The 14259-nt window shown below is 52.3% G+C and overlaps 4 protein-coding genes across 4 annotated transcripts; all 4 read left to right on the top strand.

The window, feature by feature from the left end:
- The first annotated feature begins 207 nt into the window (after positions 1 to 207).
- On the top strand, positions 208 to 1041 carry BDV14DRAFT_168214 (uncharacterized protein). The gene has a single exon (XM_073767811.1). It carries the CDS (start codon positions 335 to 337, stop codon positions 788 to 790), a length of 456 nt encoding a protein of 151 aa, XP_073631028.1. The 5' UTR covers positions 208 to 334; the 3' UTR covers positions 791 to 1041.
- Positions 1042 to 2195: 1154 nt separating this feature from the next.
- Positions 2196 to 3508, top strand: BDV14DRAFT_8151 (telomerase reverse transcriptase). Its single transcript, XM_073777589.1, has 2 exons — positions 2196 to 2912; positions 2971 to 3508. The coding sequence occupies exons 1-2, from the start codon at positions 2460 to 2462 to the stop codon at positions 3304 to 3306; spliced, it is 789 nt and encodes a 262-aa protein (XP_073631027.1). The 5' UTR covers positions 2196 to 2459; the 3' UTR covers positions 3307 to 3508.
- A 3463-nt stretch (positions 3509 to 6971) lies between these two features.
- On the top strand, positions 6972 to 10261 carry BDV14DRAFT_168208 (putative TBC domain protein). The gene is made up of 2 exons (XM_073767810.1): positions 6972 to 9229; positions 9279 to 10261. Exons 1-2 carry the CDS (start codon positions 7589 to 7591, stop codon positions 9885 to 9887), a joined length of 2250 nt encoding a protein of 749 aa, XP_073631026.1. The 5' UTR covers positions 6972 to 7588; the 3' UTR covers positions 9888 to 10261.
- Positions 10262 to 11113: 852 nt separating this feature from the next.
- BDV14DRAFT_187907 (uncharacterized protein) lies at positions 11114 to 13801 on the top strand (the record flags this gene model as incomplete). The annotated part of the gene is made up of 1 exon (XM_073771005.1): positions 11114 to 13801. The coding sequence occupies one exon, from the start codon at positions 11114 to 11116 to the stop codon at positions 13799 to 13801; it is 2688 nt and encodes an 895-aa protein (XP_073631025.1).
- Between the last annotated feature and the right edge of the window lie 458 nt (positions 13802 to 14259).

Genomic DNA, 14259 nt, shown 5'->3' with positions numbered 1-14259 from the left:
ACTGGAAGCATAGATGGAGTTCCACATTCCGCGAATGCGATCCATCAAATGGTCAGAGAGTCTAGAACAGTTGGCGATTGGGCCAGTTGATGGTCCTTAATGAAGCCCAGCAGTTGCTGATTCTAGGAGTGTGACACGGGAAAGGCTACACCAAGAGACTACAATAACTACTTTAGTACTTAAGATGAAGATGTTATGCTGCTGCCTCACTCTGACCCGACTTACTGCTGATCAGGGCTCGATTGACCTCCGTTTAGCGTGGTCTCTACTCCGTACTCCTTAAGAGATCTCTGCCTGCCCGAACACCTGTGCGTGAGGTCGATAGCTCACAACAATGCCTTTGAATCTGACTCCTCTCGCATGTGACGTCTTACTTATTTCATGCATCCAGTCTACATCAACAGAACAGAAAGAAAAAAATCACACTCCTGCCCTTCTAGTACAAGATCACCTCCCGGTTCCCTGGGAATCGGGACTCTGGGGACTGGGGGGGCCAGGAACAGTCGTCACGGACACCGTTCATCGCGGCCTGGACCAACAATCAGTGGGGGCGCGTCGTGGCCGCCTCGTCCGGTTCCAGGGCTCGAAATTGCGCTTGAGAACTAAAGTCTTCATCACTCTTCAGCGAACAAGCGATCGGCAAAAAAATCCCTTCAGCTTTCTCTCCATCGGCAATGGTCACGGAACGTCGCGGATGTCAGTCGACGCCAGACGAGTTAAAAGTGCAGCTAACCAGCAACGCGTCCGCGGGCCGGCAAAGCTGAAGTTTCTTCTTGACTCGCGCTCGTGACAGAAAACGGGTTCCAAACTTCGCTTCTTTCTACTTACACTTAGCCGGATCAACGGAGTTATCTAACCACTCTGCGAAATTCGCCCTCGGATTTGTCCAATGTGACCTGTTCCCTTGGCGCGCTGTGTTGTTCGAACATCCCGTACCTGGCTAGACACTTGGCTGGCGGCGAACTGTGATAGATACCGCAACTCCAAGACTCAGCTAACCAGGCCTTAAATATTGCAGCAAATAATGGTCTTCAGCTCTGGTACTTTACAGCCATTACGTCCTCGACTCTTTACTTATCTTGTCCACTATAAACATTAATAATAATCAAGCCGCGGAGCAAGGTGCTTATGGACGGCCAAGCCTGTGCGATTGATGCCTCCGGCGCCTCTTCCGCTGAGGGTATCACAGCCGACATACCACAGTAGCTTACCCCCTGCCGAGGAAATCCGCCTCCTTACTCTTTAGGCTTGAATGATCAAACCTGCAGTTTGATGAAAGGCCATCGCCTTCAAATTTCGGTGAAGTGCTCTCTAGGGTACCAATTCGTGCCCGATATACCAATACTAGAAGCCTACTATAACTGTGGATACCGGCGTAGACGAGTTGCCTTCTACGGTCTCGAGGCCAATTAACTACCGCAACGTTCCATCGCAACAGCAACCGTAACAAAGTCATGGGTCAACAAACACTTGGTCAAGCCGACAGAGCAATCATTCGTGCGTTTCGTTTGATAAGCTACAGCTTATAATGGGCATCTATCCAGCGCTGGCCACATCGTGCACCTGAACCACATACCCACCGAGAAAATTGACTCCATCGTCCGAACAGACTCAATCGAGCTGATGGCCCGAGCAGGTCTCCAGGAAGATAATATCTCCGAAATTGCCCCGTAGTTACGGTTCTTCAAAGTAGGGCCAATAAGGTGTGGATCATTTAATCGCGATATTGACTCGAGTCGTCGGCCCTGCATGAACGGTTTTTAACACTCGGATCATACCGCGCTTGAGGCTTTAGATTATAGAGAATACATTTGAAATTGGTCTGATGGAGTAACTCCTAATGTAAAATCTGTATTGTTAAATGTACTGGTGGTTTTATCAATGGCTGCTTAGACTAATAGTGCGGTTATTAGATGACGCGGCTCGAAATATATAGTTCCAGCCTATTAGAATAGCAGACCACCACGAGGAAACCTGAGCACGAGTAAGGCTCAATCACCAAATACACTATGTTCATGATACATCAATCATACTCAGCTGTATTAATTGGAAAGACAGTTGACTTATTTTGGGCCAATCCTGATTTTGTATTGGTGAAGCAACACCATGTATACATCAAGTTAAAGTCTCTGCTGATCGCGGGAGCCAAGGGTGCCTTCCTTCAATAACCACCAACTGATGCGACCAATTTCGCGCAGCAATAACACAGTAAAGACAAGCTACTCATCGCATAAAGCAGATTTATCATTAACTTGCTCGTTATCGGGTAGGTGCGTTGCTATTTCGTTTACTCAATACTCGCTCTCTGGGCTTTCCTGCCCCGCGTGGCGCGTCCCCGGCGCGTCTCCCTTGAGCAACCCCGGTCAATCGAGTCACACCACAAAGAGCCATTGAGTGACGGGAATTGACATATCCCATGGGGTGATTCCTGGGCGAGCTTTGGCTCACTCCACTACAATATGGGTCAAAAGCGCAAAAGACCTCGCAAAGATGACCCATCGCGGGCGACATCATCACAACAACCCACCGGAGGAACACCACGTTCCCTCGACGCCAAACTTTACCAAGAACCTGGCATCACCGAAACCTCTCATCCAGTGATCTCTTTGTATTATCGGCAGGTGGTGACATTGCGGCAGTATATTCTGCAACGCATACCCCGATCTTCGAAGGCGCGTCGTCGGAGAATCGCTGCCGTGAGCCGCAGTGATGCAGTCAACGATGGCTCGGTTGTCGCCCCTAGAACTAGCGAGCAAGATCTAGCTGAGCTTCTGGACACGACTCTGATAGGAGTATCCGAAGATATATCACCAACTCATTGTCAAGAACGACGAAAGGATTTTGTCGCGTTTACACAAGCGCAAGCCATTCCTCAAGGTACCGATACTGGGCCCATGAGCGTACAGTCTAGTGTAAGATTCCCCATCTACTGTTGATAATTGAAGTCGCTTATAGATGATTGGTATCTAGCTTGTCGACTTTGTCATTTCGTGCTTTTTCCGCCGCGGCAGTTCTGTTTACGGCCGACTGGAACACCTCTTGAGCCATGGGTACCGGCATCGCTCAGAATGGCGACAGGGACCGCCGAGCAGCATCCCAAATGCCGAGGCTCGGTATCCAAATAAGAACGTCGAGATGCTCAAGCAGTCGCTTTGGACAGAAGTTCTTGCCCTTCTGGGAAACAATGGTGACGATATCATGCTGAAGCTCTTGTTCGACTGCGGAATCTTCACGGCCGTGGACGCGAAGAAAAGCATATACTGCCAGATAAGTGGTATGAAAGACGAAGCCGACTTCTTGATATGATCGCTGATCCTGGTTTAGGATTTCCGGTTTCGAGTCTTAAACCTATCCAGCCACCACCTAAGGATGTTCGGACGAAAGATAGCATTTCAATGGTTAAGGATGACGCTGGGTCGAATCTGACTGTCCAGCGATGCTCGGAAATGAAGCGCAGAAAGATCGAAGACAACAACCAGTTACTGGGACCTAACTCGATTGTCTTCTGTCGTCAACGTATGCTATACGCTCGCCCTCATTTGGATACTAAGGGCAGAATCGGTTTTGGGCTTCCGAATCGTGAGTCTCCACCTGGATAGCTATATGCGGTATGCTAATGTTGGCAGATGTTTTGAGCCGATTCCCTTCACCCCGTTCCCCGGAGCAGACGGTGCATGTGATGAAGTACATCTTCCCTCGACAATTTGGCCTCCACAACGTTTTCACGTCCACTGCAACTCCTCGCGATAACCCCCTGTCAAGGAACTACTCCTCTCGAGAAGAAGAAATTGCTGCAAAGGAAAGACCAATTGGAAAACATCACCGGTCGATCAAGATACCGAAAAGGCTTAGAGGGAAAGCGTTGGAATTGGTTCGCCAGATGCAAAACAGAAACAGGCGTTGTTGTTACAAAGAGCTTTTTCAATACTACTGCTCTGAGAAAGTAAGCTGACCACTTTGGAAGAAAGATAACTGCTAATTTGCAGCTTTCTGATCCCTGGGCCCTGGGTCCGCTTGGCGGAGAAACTAGGACATCCTCTAATGAGACCGAGTCCCCAGACTCCAGCCTACTCATAACCCAGCCTGCAATTTCTCGTGAAATTGCACTCTCGAAAACCAATGATAAAGGCAAAGGCAAGAAGTCAAGAATATCTAAGCCGAAGGTGAATTTGGTGGATTATGCCACCCCAGTCTCATCTGTATCAGCCTTCTGCCGAGCTGTTATTCGAAGTGTGATTCCATCCGGGTTTTACGGGGCTGGTGAACAGGGCATTGCCAATCAGAAGATCATTTTCGGGTACGTTGACAGGTTCATCTACATGCGCAGGCATGAAAGTCTAAGCCTGCATGAGGTTTGCGAGGGAATAAAGGTAGGCGAGCCAGCTCTTTACCTGGTACAGAAACTGAAACTACGTATTAGATCACTCAGATACCCTGGCTTGAATCGCAAAGTACTTGTCAATCCTCCACAGAAAGCAAAATAGCGGCGTCCGACCTGCAAAAACGCAGAGAATTATTTCACGAGTTCTTGTACTACCTGTTTGACTCGATATTGCTTCCACTAATCCGCGCGAACTTCTACGTGACGGAATCACAAGTGCAGGGGTTTCGCTTGTTCTACTTCCGGCATGATATCTGGCGCCGCCTGACTCTGCAACCGCTCGCAACACTCAAAACAGCTATGTTTGAAGAGTTAAGGCCCGAGCTGGCGCAGAAGCTGTTGGAGGATAAGAAATCGCTAGGCTACGGCTCGCTAAGATTGCTCCCTAAAGTCAAAGGGATTCGCCCTATTCTGAATCTGAAACGGCGCACAATGGTCAAGAGCAATTTCGCTGGTCAGAAGCGATACTACCAAGCGCAAAGTGTAAATTCAGCTATTGCGCCTGTTCACAGCATGTTGAATTACGAGAAGAGCCGTCGGCGCGATCTGCTTGGCGCGAGTATTTTCTCTGTAGGAGACATTCATTCTAGGTTGAGAGGCTTCAAGGAGTCCTTGACAAAAAAGGGCTGGAATCAGGGCACGCCGCTCTACTTTGTGAAGCTCGACATTCAATCCTGCTTCGACACAATACCGCAGCAGAAACTGGTCCGACTGGTAGAAAGCCTCGTCTCTGAGGAGGAATACCACTGGATGAAGTACGTGGAAATGAAGTCTTTGGATGAGTTTGGCGATATGTGGCCGCAGCGACAAACGAAGCGGCGCAAGGCGTGGTCAAAGTATCTTCAAAGAGTTCGACCGATTGCGAAGCCAGAGCATCTGTCCGACGTTATTGCCAATGGGACTGTTTCCGGACGCCGTAATACAGTGTTTATTGACACGATCAAGCAAAGAGAGTACAGCGGCGAAGGTCTGCTTGACATTCTCGACGAGCACATCCAGAATAATCTCGTCAAAATAGGCAAGAAATACTTTCGGCAGCGGACGGGTATCCCACAGGGTTCGATGATGTCTACTCTTCTGTGCAGTCTGTTCTACGCAGAGATGGAGAATAAAACCTTAGGGTTCTTACAAGCAGACAACACCTTACTTATTCGTCTCTTGGACGACTTTCTGCTTGTCACGCTAGACTCCGAGATTGCGATGGAATTCACAAGGGTGATGCTCAGAGGGCAGCCTGAGTACGGCATCACCATCAATCCAGCAAAGAGCCTAGTCAATTTCGCAGCATCTGTGGACGGAGCGCAAATTCCACGACTCGTCGACACACAGCTCTTCCCATACTGCGGTTGTCTCATTGACACGCGGACACTGGAAATCCTTAAAGACTACGACCGAGTACTCGACGGCGCAGATGCAGAATCAGCAGCTTTGGCCTTGAGCAACTCCCTCACCATCGATTCATCGCGAGCCCCAGGCCGAACCTTCCACAAAAAGGCTCTAGCATTGATCAAGAACTCGTTACAACCAATGTATCTAGACACCGCTCACAACTCGCTCTCCGCTGTGCTCTTGAACATCTACAAAGCCATCGTCAATGCCGCAATGAAGATGCACCAGTATGCAAGATCTCTACCAAACCGAGCGCAACCCCGGCCCGAGGTAGTGGTTCGCACGATCAATGATGCAACGCAACTAGGGTACCGGCTGATTAAGGGAAGACGTGGGCTTTGCGCGGTCACGTATTCCCAATTGTCATATCTGGGGTGTGCCGCGTTTCAGTTTGTGTTGGGGCGGAAACAGAGTCGGTATGCGGGCGTGCTGCGCTGGCTAGACGGGATGATGGCGGATGCGCGGCAGGGCCTGGGGAGCGCCAACATTGCTTTGCTGGCACAAGCGGTGCGGAGGGGAAATCTTACATATGACGGGTGGCGCTTTTGACCGGTCAACCTTGCAGGGGTTCAAATGTACGATAGTCCATAGTAATAACTGTAGATTATTTGCTATCAGCTACTAGTTGGCAGAGATCTGTAGTAGTGAGCAGCAGTGTTAAAGAAGGGAGCCAAGGGGCCGGGTCGAGAACAAGGGCGGGATGAACCTTGGTTCGTCGCGATCGCAGGACAATTTATTGCTCGTCTTTCAACTAATAATAATCCAGATCGATCCGTGGTCGACCGCGAGATGAGAGAAATGTGGTATGGACAGGCATTCCCACGGAAGAGCTGTGAGTGGACAGGGCGCAGAGTGGCCGGTTCTGTAAGGGGGTGGCGATGGTCCATATCAGTCTCGTGGTGCAGTCAACAAACAAGATGGAAATAATGATCTTTGGTCTCATGGACTACTTCCCACTTTGACTGCCATTATGATTCTGTCAGGTCTGTAGACAGCTAGCCTGACCGTTAACCAGCACGTGTAGTGGATGTAGTGGCGTGCCTTGGAACCGCCGCCCGCTCCTTCAATCTTGCCTTTCCCTCACACTAAACCGGTTTGATGGCGATCGCCGAGTGCAGCAAATGAAAGTTGTGTCTGGACCAGATTGGAGCGTGTGCTAGCCACTGTCATTGGCTGACAGCTGCAGCCTCAGGCAGATAGACTAGACCCTCTCTGCGTTCGGCTGAGTCTCGCGCTGTCTCTCTCTCCAAGTCTCAATCTTGGAACGAATTCGTCTCTTCGTTGTCTTTGGTGATGGAATCATTCGCTCTTTTCGTCTCTTACTGCTCTGACTACTAAATTGACATCTTATCTACTCAACTACCGTCGTTCGCTTGCGTCGATCTTTCTTTTCTTTCACTCTTCTTTTCCTTTCATCTACTACTACTGCTACTACTAGACTATCGCCCTCCTTTCCTCCCGCTCGCTCCTGCCCGTCCCTTTCCTCACGCTCACCTCCGAACAAACCCCCTGTTCACCCTTCAACATAACGCGCCCTCTTCCGCTGTCCTGGATACCAGTCCTGGTTATTGACTGGTGCTTAATGGCCCTCGGCCTCTCCGTGCAATATTAATACCTACCAGCGCCGTTGGCCCCCTCGAGTCCCTGTCCCCGCTAGACTCTAGTCGTTCGTTTCATATTGTTGCTGCTGCCGGTTCGCACTTTTTCTCGCCCCCACGACGCGATCCATCGCTTGACTTCGAGATAACATACTTATAATTATCTTAATACGCCCTGTCTGCCTTGAATTGGGGTGTTTTGAAGTGAGAGGTACTCGGCATGACGACCGTATTAACCGCTCCGAACTCCCCTCCTGAGCTCTCCGGGTCCAAGTCCTCCAAGTCCTCGTCCTACCGCTCCTCCTCGCGCATGTCCAGCCCCGACGGTGTTTTCGGCGATGTTGGCAATTTCGAAGATATAGGGCTGGAGGATGAGTCTGTGCCGTATATGGAGACGTCGGTCCCTTATGGCCGGGCACCTGGTGTCGCGCGGTCATCGACGGCTAGAATGATTGCAAAGTCTCCTTCTGCGACGACACGCGACCTGATATCTACTGCACCGCGGAACCCTTACTCGTCTGCACAGGGACGCCATGGCCCTAAGCTCATGACTGCCACGCGAGACCTGCAGACCCCACGCCCGAAATCAAAGACTCGTCGCAATCGATCTGTTTCGCCGCTTCGACCTTCTCCTACTCAAGGCATTGCCTCGTCTCCTTCCTCTCAGACTCTTTCTCCGTCCACGCACAACCTCTCTACGTCGCCTTCCAGTACGAAAACCCTTAGCAGGAAACCGTCCTGGCAGCGCAATCGCAAGTCATTAAAGGAGTTGGAGGAGGAATACCACGATTCAGACGACGAGCTCCCGGAAGATGCCAGCTTGTGGAACATTCCCATCTCTCCACGGCCGGTTGATGACCGTGCTCCGTCCCGAGACCACAGTCCGAACCGGGCAAGCCCTGGACCTCGGCCTTTCCCGTTATCCCATTCGGTCTCTGAAGCCGCTGTTGCCGCAGCCCCGGCCCATCGATCGCCCGCTACATCGCGAGCGAACCGACAGATGGTCCGATCCAGCTCGGCAGGTCCCGAACGCGGCCAGATCTCTCCTCGCAACCCGCGCCTCTACTCGTACAACAGCATGATGTCCGATCTGTCAGAGGAGGCCAAGAACCTTACCCAAGCTCTGGAGTTCCACGCCGATGAGAACGACCGGAAGCGTGGTGATAGTCTGCAGAGCGGTGACTCGCTGAGGTCCAGCGCTGACTCGAAGCGTGACTCCAAAACCCCAATTGAGCTTCCGCCTCTGCAAAAGTCAAACATCATGATTGACCCTTTGCCCATTAGTAAAGAGAAGGAGAAGGTACTCACCCGCACCCGCCCCAGCTGGCTTCCCCCAAAGGATCAAAAGGAAGAGAAACGGCATCTCAGGGAATATAAGAGGATGATGGAACAGTCTCGAGAAGCCGAAAAGCGTAAAGCTGCACGAGCGGCTTCCGCCAAATGCGAGCGCGACAACACCCGCGAATCGCTTCAACAGATCTGGGACGATTATGTTTATCCCAACTGGACCAAGGCCATTGGCGAGACTCGCACCCGCGAGCTGTGGTGGCGAGGCATACCCTCCCGGATTCGAGGGTCGACCTGGAGTCGTGCCATTGGAAATGAGCTGGCTCTCTCTGAAGAATCATACAACAAAGCCCTCAAGCGCGCAAAAGACGCACGCGCCAAGTCTGAAGGCGACTCTGGCGAGAGCAACAAGAGACTGATGGAGTGGTTTGAGACCATCCAATCTGATGCCTCGCAGGCGTTCCCAGAGCTGAACCTCTTCCAAGAAGGCGGTCCTCTGCGCGAGACGCTGATTGATGTGCTGGAAGCGTACTCTATGTATCGGAGTGATGTTGGATACATGAGTGGTCTTCACGTTAGTACCCCTATTTCCCAGAAGCAGAATCACATGCTAATGACCGCAGACCATTGCCGCACTTCTGGTGCTTCAATTCCCAACCCCCTCATCCGCGTTCTGCGCAATGGCGAATGCGCTTAATAGGCCGCTTCCCGTTGCGTTCATGACCATGGACCGTGGGGCCGTCGGCCGAACGTACTCTTTGGCATCCGCAACCCTGCGCTACAAGTTCCCGCGCCTCGCTACTCACCTCTATGACACTCTGCGTCTGTCCGATGAGGATATTTTTGAAAACATATTCCGGTCGCTGCTCACCAACGGTCTCGACCTCGAGCGCCTCAGCCGAGTCTGGGATTGCTGGGTCTTTGAAGGCGATCGCATCATGATCCGTGCAGCTGTCGCAATTCTCGGCTGCCTGCAGACGCAGCTGTTCGGTTTCACAAAGCCAGACGATAACAGCCGCCTTTCGGTCAAGAATGTTCTTGCCTGGGGACCACACGATGTGGGGGCTAAGCCCAAGGAGCGTCGAAGCGCACCTGCTGCGCCTGTGGCTGGCTTTGGGGGCGGACTTGCTAGCGCTGCGACTGGCGACTACTGGATCCTGACATCTGCTGGCGACGACGACGGGTTTATGAATGAGATGCGCGAGGCCGGCAAGGTACACTCGCGAGCATGATCGACAAGTGTTCAGCCGCAGCGGTTTATACGAGGCTTGGCCGCCTGAACGAATACGAGTCTCACTCAGCAGGCCTGATTGGTCGAGGGGCTATTATCTAGAATCAACTGTAAATAAACTACCCACTGTATGAACCTTGGCATTCTTAATTTCCTATGCTATGGATAGCAATAGCCCCGAGGAATAGCTAACTAGAATAAGCTCATTGGGCCGCCCGTGTGCTCGTACCTTTAGTTTGTTGTAGCCTAGCTGCCTGGGAGCAATGATGTTCAGCTGCATAGTGACGTCAGCACTATCGATAAGCATCATCACATGACTCGGAGCTCTGGCCCAAGCACCAGAAAAGTGGCTAACACATGTGAATGTCAATGGGGACAAGATCTTGACCTCGACAAAACAAAAACACCACAGAACAAGATGGCTCTCTGTGCCGTGTCTAGCGGTACCCTTTTCCGATCTTATCACCACAATCTAAATTCTGCACGCGGCAGCCCGAGGTTAATTGGGTAGACAGGCCGCAACAGCCAAACAGCCACTGCAGCTGCATCCGGTAGACCCGAAAAGAAGGCTGTGCAGTGGACCCTTTCTTTTTCTGTGCTGTTCCATGTGTCCATCCAATTCGTTGATCTTTCTCTTGCCTCCGCTCCGAGGAAGAAGAGCAGTCATGGATTCGCTTTTGGTTTTGGGTCTCCCTCGTTATTCTTTCTAAGCCATTGGTTGGCTGTGCGCGGGCTTATTATTCTTACTATTCCTATCGTCATCTTTACTTTCTTTTATTATCCCCTTCGTTTCTTTTCTTCGCTTTTTGTTCGTTCTTGTCCTACCTTGTACGACTCCATCAAGTACATTCAGCACCTTAAATCTTTGTGGATCGGATCGGATCGCGTTGATCAGGCATTGGTATTGGCATCGCATTGGGATGTCGCCTCAATATCGAGCAGATCATGTGTTCCTCACCTGCGGCCGCACAATCACATCTACCCGACCTTTACGCGGAGTCGGATGCCAATGCGAATGCGACTTCGAAACCGATTGCCCTTGCCGAACCCAATGACCGCGGCCGTCTTACCGCCAATGCTGAACCCAATGGCAAACAAACCGTGACCCCTAAGACGAATGGCCACGGCCACAGCCATACAATCCCGAACGACACGCCCAGTCACAACGGGGACTTGACCCCCTCGGCCTCCGACAGCGAAGACCACGACAACGACCAAGATGCAGGCATGGGTCTCGGCCTGGGCATCGCCGGCGCACGCCCGCACCCGACCGGCGTCGACAACGAAGAAGAGGCAGACGATGTGATTGGTGTGAGCATGGGGTATGACCAGAGCAGACTCAAGTCTCGCTCGACGCCCGCGGAGGAGAAGACTCGTATCATGGAGCGCAACGGAGGGTTCTTTGAGGACGAGGGCTTGTTCACGGCGGGAATAACGGAGGAGCCGGATTCGATGGGCGAGGATACGGGGAGGGATACCGATAAGGATACGGATAAGCGGGAGGGGAAGGCGAAGGCATCGCCGACAACTCCGACGGCGCCAGTGCAGACACCAGCAACGGCTGTATCGAAAGACGGACACGGTGCGGGCGCGCGCACGAGCTTCACGAGATCGCTGCTGAAGAGTACACTGCCGCTAAGGCCTAGGGCTTGGTCGGGCGATAGCCATACCAGTCGCCTGAAGAAGTTTTTCCCCTCTCTGCACCTCCGGACAGGGAGCCTGTCAATGTCGGTGTCCCGACACCGCTCGCCCAGCTGGTCGTCGCGACTTAATCTAGGTGAGGAGAACACGGCATCGGGATCGGCAGTGTCTCGGTCACCGCAACTTTCGTCGGTGTCGAATTCCAACTCGAACTCGAACCCGGACTCGCCGGCTATCAGCGCGGCAGCTGCTGCTGCGGGAGCGCCCGCAGAGGACCCCATAGGCGACTTGAGGCCATTGCAGGCCCCCTCTGCGCAAAACCGCGCGAAACACTCCTTTGTCGGGTCGAACCCGACGCTCCGCCGATCTTCGTCGGACCAGTCGCTTTACTTACGGGCTTCGTCGACGGCGTCTTCGCTGGAACATCGACCACAGTATGAGCACATCCACCAGCAAACGAATAGCCGGTTCAAGGCTATCAAGGATACATTGCAGGATTCGAGCAGTCGGTTGCTGAGTATGCCTACTCTGCATCTGCAGGATCTGCGCAGTGACTGGGGGTATAGGCAGTTTCTGTCAGATGCGTCGCATCGCAGGGCTGAGAATGCAACTGACGAGACGATGGGGTCGGAGGACTCGCCACTTGATACGGAGGATCCATCTGTTACGCCTTTGCCGCGGTCTACGACGAGGTCGACGGCTCGGAAGAGCATCGCTGCGACTTACCCTGTTCTTCATGAAGTTATGGGCGAGTTGACTGGTGATGTAGTTGTCATGGGAGGCTACCGAGGTTCGATCTTACGCTCCGCCAAGCCGCCCCAGCGCCAGCTCTGGGTGCCGATGAAAGTCGGCTTGAATCTGCGCAAGGTCGATCTAGAAGTTGGATTGACGCACGAGGACGAAGAGCGCATGGAGGAGACTATCATTCCTGACGGGGTCCTATCTCATGTCGGGCCAGTTGACATCTGCCGACGGCTCCTGAAGCGGCTGCAGAAATGCGATAATGCCGTGCGCGGCGACCTCCGCGTCCATAACTACGGCTACGACTGGCGATTAAGCCCGCATCTCCTCTCGAAGCGTCTTATCAAGCACCTTGAGGGCCTCCCCTGCAACGCCCCCGACGTCCCAGCGTACAAGCGAGGCGCATGGGTGATAGCACATAGTCTCGGCGGCCTCATCGCCCGGCACGCCGTGAACCAACGCCCCGAGCTCTTCGCCGGCGTCGTCTACGCAGGTGTCCCCCAGCACTGCGTAAACATCCTCGGCCCCCTCCGCAACGGCGACGACGTCCTCCTCTCCTCGCGCGTCCTAACAGCCCAAGTAAACTTTACATTCCGCACGAGCTTCGCCCTCCTCCCCGAAAAGGGCCACTGTTTCATCGACAAGCGCACAAAGGAGGAATACCGCCTCGACTTCTTCGACCCAGCAGTCTGGGACGAGTTCCGTCTTTCACCATGTATAAACCCGCCATTACCTGTTCCGCCCGCATCGCGCTCTTCGTCAAACCTCCCGCTAAGAAAACGCTTCTCAACTATCCTCTCTAATTCCTCCACGGACGACAGTACCGGTCTTGGCACAGACTTCGATACGTCCTCTTCAACAGACCAATCTCCTATTCCATCTACCGTCCCTAATTCCAAGACCGGCGCAGAAAGCACACCCAGTAGCAACACAAATGAACCCCCAACCTCACCCTCCTCCTCAACACCAACACCAACAACAGGCGAAAAAGCAGCCGACGCCGCACAAGCAGCAAAGGATAAATTCAAGCCCACCAAAAACGATATGCTTCCTGCCCCCGGTCCCACTACGAATCCAAAGGGGTCCTCGTCGACACATCCCTCCACGCAACCGATTACAATTCACCCCGCTGCAGCGAGGGAGTATCTTACAAGGACATTGAAAGAAATCTCATCCTTTAAACACGAGACGCTGCATTTGGAATCCCACCAGGAAAGCAACAAGTACCCACCCTTCGCAGTCCTCTACTCGAAATCCGTTCCGACCGTCTACGGCGCACGAGTCTCGAGTAAAGAGGCGATCAAGAATGCAGACGCATACGATGACCTTGCCTTTGCAGCTGGTGACGGAGTGTGTCTGGCGAGCGCGGCGATGTTACCGACGGGATATAGAGTTATCAAGGAGGGCCTTGTGAAGAGCGAGAGGGGGCATGTTGGGCTGCTCGGTGACCTTGAGGGTATAGGCACTTGTCTTAGGGCTATTGTCCGTGGGCGTAGGGAGGGGGTTGGGGTTGAGGGGTTGGCGCTGCCTTAGCTCAACCCTTAACCTAATTTGATTTTCGGTTCCGGTCCTGTTTGTTTTGGAGAGTTCTGATTCGAATTGTTTGGCTTGAATGCGTGGATAGATGGGTGGTTGGGTGGGTGGATGGATGGATGAACGGACGGATCTAATACGATGTCTGGATACTAACTGGTACGACTTGGTACCTACTACCTACCTTTGATACCCTGTTTCTTATATACACCTACATACTATACTTATACTTATACTTATACCTATACATACATTGTATAATCAATGATTCTACTCATGGTCTTATCTGAGAATACAACTTTATACATAATCTAGAACTTAGTCCAAGCAGTGGGTCAAAGCAGGTAGATCAAAACAGCGATATTCGTGCATCAGATGTCAAAAGAAGCGACTATATACCTGGACATAGAATCTGTAGCAAATAGGCATGCGCCTCCAGTACCCGACAGTACCGTGTA

The sequence above is a fragment of the Aspergillus stella-maris genome (genome assembly GCF_047715825.1).
Source record: "Aspergillus stella-maris strain CBS 113639 unplaced genomic scaffold BDV14scaffold_10, whole genome shotgun sequence".
NCBI classification, from domain to species: Eukaryota; Fungi; Ascomycota; class Eurotiomycetes; order Eurotiales; family Aspergillaceae; genus Aspergillus; species Aspergillus stella-maris.
The sequence above is the reverse complement of the archived record's forward strand: the minus strand, read 5'-3'. Positions and strand labels throughout refer to the sequence as shown.